The sequence below is a fragment of the Henckelia pumila genome, chromosome 1 (assembly GCF_033568475.1).
Source record: "Henckelia pumila isolate YLH828 chromosome 1, ASM3356847v2, whole genome shotgun sequence".
Taxonomy (NCBI): Eukaryota; Viridiplantae; Streptophyta; class Magnoliopsida; order Lamiales; family Gesneriaceae; genus Henckelia; species Henckelia pumila.
The window spans coordinates 67,379,222-67,385,443 of NC_133120.1; the positions used below are offsets into that span (position 1 = coordinate 67,379,222).

Here is a 6,222-nt window from a genome sequence, read left to right on the forward strand (position 1 = left end):
AAAAACGGAATTAAAAACCTAATAAAGCTTAGAGTCCAAAATAAAAGAGTTTCCAAAATTACAAAATTCTTCTCGAACAGACTTGCGCGCTCGAGCGCATGAGTACGTCCGCTCGAGCACACCAAAATATGCGATCTCATTGTCTTGAAATTCCGAGGCCGCGCTCGATCGCGTGAGTTCGTCCGCTCGAGCGCGCTAAAAATTGATATCCCACTGCCTTGTTTCTCCAGATGCTGCGCTCGATCCTATGAGTACGTGAGATCGAGCGCATGAAAATTCACCAACCTTCTGCATTTCTTTCTTCAACTTGATATCTCCTACACATTAAACCCGAGAGCATGTTATGAAGCTAAATTCATGCAAAAGACAAAACTAATATAAAACATGAACAAAAGCAAATAAATGCATGCAAACTACTAACAAAATAACATCAAAATATGCAAACAAAACACGACTATCAATATGATTAAGAACTAGTCAGTCTCATCTTATGAAATCATAAAAGCCACGTATTTTACTCAGTTATTACCATAAACAACAATTAACCCAACGAGACAAAATAAAAACATGAAAATCACAAGAAAATATATAGTGAAATCAAAACAACCCATGTGAAAATTTTATTTAAAACACAGTATCATTACATCTAGATAGGAAATAAACAGAAACGATAGAGGAAAACACAGACAATAAGAAAAGAAGAGAAACCTTCATAAAAACGACCTTGTTCACAAGACCCAATGGCCGTGAGAATTTTTTTTATTTATTATTATTTTTAGTAATATATATAATATGCCGTATGAATTTTTTATTTTTTATTATATTTATTAATATATGTATATATATATATATATATATATATATAATATTTTTGATTCAATATTTTGATTCAATAAAATTCTATTTTACTAATCAATGATGAAATTCTACCCACGAAATAGATTTCACTCATTCCGCGATGTGTTCGAATTCTTTATCTATTGTAAATGGGTACACAACGTATTTTTCAGCACAAACTTCCCAAATCCAATAAAAAAAAATATGTGACGCGGTTATAAATTTTTATATTTCCTTATCTGATAGATCTTTTTGTTATGACAACCGTTATTTTTCGTTGCGCATTGAGTAAACTCTCGGGCTAATGAAATAATCGCAAATCATGATATCCTGATAAACTGTTATCTGTTATATTGTTTTTAATACTTTTACTAACGTGTCATATCAAAGAAGATGACACAGTCGTCGTACTCAAGATTTCTAAGATAAACTCACAGTCCAAAGGACATTGTAAATCTACGCATTGACTAACAAATGACCTATTTCTCAAGAGACTGGGATGTTTACTATGTCTTATTAATACGCTCTATTATGTCGAGAGAGATCGAACATCTAAGATCGGAAGTTTCATATTCACAGGGACTTCGAGAGATTGAATTTGATCATATTCATCCAATGTAATCCGAATTATTCCCGACTTGAGTGTAGAGTTAGAGGTCAAAAAATTGTCATTTTCAGTATCGAAAATATTGAATATGAAACACCAGTTAAATCATGCTTAAATCAAAGACACGATTTTCCGAGTACGATGAAACAAATATATGAAGTACATCATTTTTAGATCTCAAACAATAATTGCAAAATCCAAAATGTAAAGATTAAACATTTTTTTAAAAAAACTAAAAATAAAAATTAACAAGATCATGACATCCAAATATAGATTTCTCACTGAAAATAATTGTGAGTGGTGAGGCCAATTTGGGTAATTGAGTGGAGCAGCAGGCGCACTGCACCTGCGGTGAAGCTTCTTATTCGATGTGTGTTTGCTCCCTTGCGGCTTCAATTGCTACTCTCGGAAAAATTTCAAACAAAAAACCCAAGCTTCCAAAACCCTAAATCAAAATCTTCCATTTCACTTAAAACCCTAGATTGCTTCCAATCCGCGAATGCTACGCGGTTGTGAATTCGCCAATTGAGCCAACGAGTGTTTTTCCGCATCTGTGTATACTTGTGCGAATAAACGAATAAAATAGAAATTCGAGTTTGTTGTGTGATTAATTGGGGCGCAGAATGTCTGCTAGGAGGAGATTGGGGGAGGAAAGATTGTACTACAGTCCACCGGCGTTGAGGAGGATCAACCAGCAGCAGCAGCAGCAGCAGCAGCAGCAGCAAAAACAGGAACAGGAACAGCAACAGCAACAGCAGGAATTGAATTCCAAGTCTCCGATTTCATCTACATCCCCGTCTACATCAGTGTTGGGGAGGAGAAATTCGGAATCGGCTACAGATGAGAAAACCAATTTGGATCGGTTCCTCGAGCATACCATCCCTTTTGTGCCAGCTCAGCATTTTCCTAGGGTAAATTTGATTCACTTTCCAGTGATAAAATTTAATGAATTGTATTTCCACAAGTGATTTTTATCGCTCTTAATCAACGAGAGCTTGCTGGCTAGAGTGGGTTTGTTTTGTTTTGTACTCTTCATTTTGCTAACATTTAGAAATTGTTCGATGTCTTGTCTAGAATCTAATGGAGAATTTTTGTGGGTTTTTTTTTTTTGGGTTGTGAAATCACTTTACTTTGTTGATGAAGGTTTTTGTGGATAGATTTAGGCACTCTTCTAGTTTCATTGCATGAAAATTAGGCTTCTTTAGAGTTAATTTTTCGTGGGTCTGTTTTTCATCTTGAAGTTCAATTATTTTTATAGGAGTGAGGTGGTCTTGTTATTTCTGAAGTTCAGTGCTGAAGATTACTGGGATAAAAACCCAAGTAATTGTGTGGAAGGAGAGATTCTTTAGGTCGTCTCTTGAATAGAAATGCTAAAAACTCAAATCTTTATCCTTGTTACCATTCAGGTTAGTTTAGTAGAGGTGCCGGTGGATGGTGTCCGGGGAGAGGGGATGAGGGGAAGAAGTGGTTTTAGTGTCGAATAAGTTGGTTAATATTTGCTTTTTTTTTCCTTCTTTTTTTCTCTGTGTGTGTGTGTTCATTCCCTGTTTTCTATGTTATTTCATTTGGTTGCAATTTGCAGCATGGAAGTTTGTCTATCTACTCATCAAGATTAATTTAGTGTTTATTAAACTATCCCTGAAACAAAACAGAATGTGTTTATTTAGCTTTTTTGTTGTTTCATTAAGTTTTCTGTTTTATTTTTTCATAATGTACCTTAAAATATTGAAATTAATAGGTAATCATTGGTTTGTGACTGTGTTCACATCTCTGGAAGACAATTTGAGCAACTTAGTTGTTAATAAAGGTTTCTTCTTCTGTCTACCTATAATTTACTATTTACCATTTTGTGTACATCGTTTTGCACCCACCTACTTTTATCTCTTTACGTTATTGTTTTCTATGTTTTTTATATGACAGTAGATGTTGATGCATTGGGGTGTCAGGAGAGATTATTGCTTATATTTGTTGTTATCTCTTTCGTGTTTCCATGTTACTTTATCGTTCTGTTTGCGTAACATTTATTAATGTTATGGGAGACATGAGTATTATGAATTGCCAAAAAAGACTTTTACAGCTTCTGACACAGAGCAATTATTAGACTATCGGTACAAATATTTTTAGGATTTCCAATCTATTTATTTCACCATGATATACTAAGAAAGAGATTGTGGCAAATTTAATTGTTCTAACTTGGAGCATTTGGAATCCGCAGACAAGTATGAGATCATGGAGAAATCAGGATGGTGATTTCAACCCATACTTCATTCTAGGCGATCTTTGGGAATTTTTCAGAGAGTGGAGTGCCTATGGAGCTGCAGTTCCGCTGGTGTTGAATGGGAGTGATGCTGTTGTCCAATATTATGTGCCATTCCTTTCTGGTATTCAATTGTACGTGGATCCATCAAAACCTATTCTGGAGCAAAGGTGAGGTTTTTTAATGTTCCCTCAATCTGAGCAACTTTTGAAATTATTTTGTGTTGACATAATTCTTAATTTGTTTTCCATTTTCCACGCGGAGTGGATATTTTCAACTGCTAGTGGAAAACCCTTACAATTGAACATCACATTACTAGATACATTGTATGATAAGGGAGTTCATTTCGTGTATAACATGACATGGCTGGCTTCCAACTGAAGAAGGAAGTATGTGGATAGCTTGCGGCATTTTGTTGTATTTAACGTAGAACAATTGTAGAGGTAAATGGTAATGCAGACATGTTCTAAAAATTAGGGAGTTTGTTTTGTGTTTTACACTACATGGTTGGTTTCAATTGGAGGAAGTATGTCAATAGCTTGTGGTATATTGATGTATTTAACATAGAACAATTTCAGAGATAAAATGGTAAAATGACATTTTGATTTTTTTAAATCTACTTTTTATTTTCACATTTGAAATTTTATATGCTGCCCAATGAGCATGTTATCATTTTAAAGTATCTGGAGTGCTGCTGTATATTGTTCACTTAGTTTCTTTTTGGGCTTAATGTTTCGACAGGAGACCTGGTGAGGAGAGTGATGGTAATTCTTCCAGGGAGACAAGTAGTGATGGTGACAGTGAATGTGGTACTGATAGAGTGGCTATTAATGACCAGGGGCCTCGGAACCATCAGAACACTACTGTCCGAGGATACAACCAATATGCTGGAAGAAACAATGCTTTTGTGGGGCCATCAGTTTATGGCAGTGATATTTCTACCCCCCCTGGTCTACTTGTATATGAGTACTTTGCTAGGGAAGTTCCATTTCATCGAGAACCCTTGGCTGATAAGGCAAGTCCTATCAATTTGCCACCCATCATGGATCGTTCTTCTTATTTTATTTTATTCTTTTGGAACTACATCATCTTCTAATTTTTTTCTCACACTTACATGGCATTTGTTTGTATTTGCAGATGTCAATCCTAGCCTCTCGTTTTCCTGATCTAAAAACACTTAAAAGCTGTGAACTCACATCCTCGAGCTGGATTTCTGTTGCTTGGTATGTTCTCAGTAAAAATTAGATGTTGTGGTAGTGAATTGAAGTTTCATTTCAGAAACTAAAAGAGTTAGTTTTATTATGCAGGTACCCCATATACAGAATACCAGTAGGCCCGACTCTGCAAAATGTCGACGCCTGTTTCTTAACTTTCCATTCCCTTGCGAAACCTGGTAAAAGTAAGTTTGCTTTTCCTAAAAGTTATTTCGTCTTTTGCCAATTCTTTTTTGTCATCCCCTTGTAATCTTCTTGTGCTAGGCGTCATTATTATAATTCTAGGACACTAGAAGAAAGGTAGTTCAAAAGTCGCCCATTTCCATTACTGCATCCTCCACTAGATTAGTGATATGACTGCGTGGTGAACTTGGACTATTGGTCTCAATCTACACAGTAGAATAACCGCTTGTCTGATTTCATATTCCGATAGGTGAAGGTTCCCATGAGTCTGGTAGCAAACTCTCACTCCCAACCTTTGGGCTCGTTTCATACAAGTTCAAACTCTCCGACTGGAACAATAATGGAGCTTGTGGGAACCAGAGGATCAATTCCCTTTCACAAATAGCTGAAAACTGGCTTAGGTCGTTGCAAGTCGATCACCCTGATTACACCTACTTCACATCACACCGGAGATAGCGGCTGAAATGGAAAGCTCGTTGTGTCCAAGCGTGATTAGGTTGTAAATACCATGATCAAGAAATTATGCAACATATTTACAAGCCCATTGGCGTCGAGACGCATATATGGAGGTTGGCTGTCGGATTTTTGAATTTCGGTAAACAATGACATTGTGGCGCTTAATCTTGTTTCCGGTCTTGACAAATGGTGGTTGTCACAACTTTTAGTTTGATAATTGATAATGACGAACAGTATTACATGTATAAAACCTTTTACTTTTTTCCCATGCAGTTATACCTATTTTGACTGGTTGTACTTTGAGTAGAGGACTAAATGAGTTTGATAGTTAAAAAACTTTGAGCTCAAGCTTAGGTTCTGTTGGACAAATACTTGCAAAATGTTTTTATTAAAGTTTTTTTAAAAGTTCTAAAAATACATGTGTTTTAAACAACTATTTTACAAAAATATTTTAACATTTTAAAAATAATATGTTTTGTTTCACATTGTTTCATTAATTGTTCTTTAAAAACTTTGCTTCGATAACATGTTTCAAAATTCTCATCCAAAACAAATATTTTAAATGTTTTTCAATTATAAAACAATAAGAATGTTTTTAAAATATTTGTCCAAACAAAATTTTAAATTTTGAAATTTTGATATTGGGTTGAGCTCGAGTTGAGTCAACT

The 6,222-nt window shown here is 35.1% G+C and overlaps 1 protein-coding gene across 2 annotated transcripts; it reads left to right on the top strand.

The window, feature by feature from the left end:
• The first annotated feature begins 1,751 nt into the window (after positions 1–1,751).
• LOC140875115 (uncharacterized) lies at positions 1,752–5,857 on the top strand. 2 transcript variants are annotated; one of them, XM_073278662.1, is made up of 6 exons: positions 1,752–2,355; positions 3,660–3,871; positions 4,443–4,716; positions 4,839–4,924; positions 5,009–5,094; positions 5,349–5,857. In XM_073278662.1, the coding sequence occupies exons 1-6, from the start codon at positions 2,068–2,070 to the stop codon at positions 5,552–5,554; spliced, it is 1,152 nt and encodes a 383-aa protein (XP_073134763.1). In that variant the 5' UTR covers positions 1,752–2,067; the 3' UTR covers positions 5,555–5,857. The 2 variants fall into 2 exon arrangements, with proteins under 2 accessions (XP_073134763.1, XP_073134762.1); XM_073278661.1 differs by having other exon boundaries at positions 1,753–2,355; positions 5,009–5,100.
• The last annotated feature ends 365 nt before the right edge of the window (positions 5,858–6,222 follow it).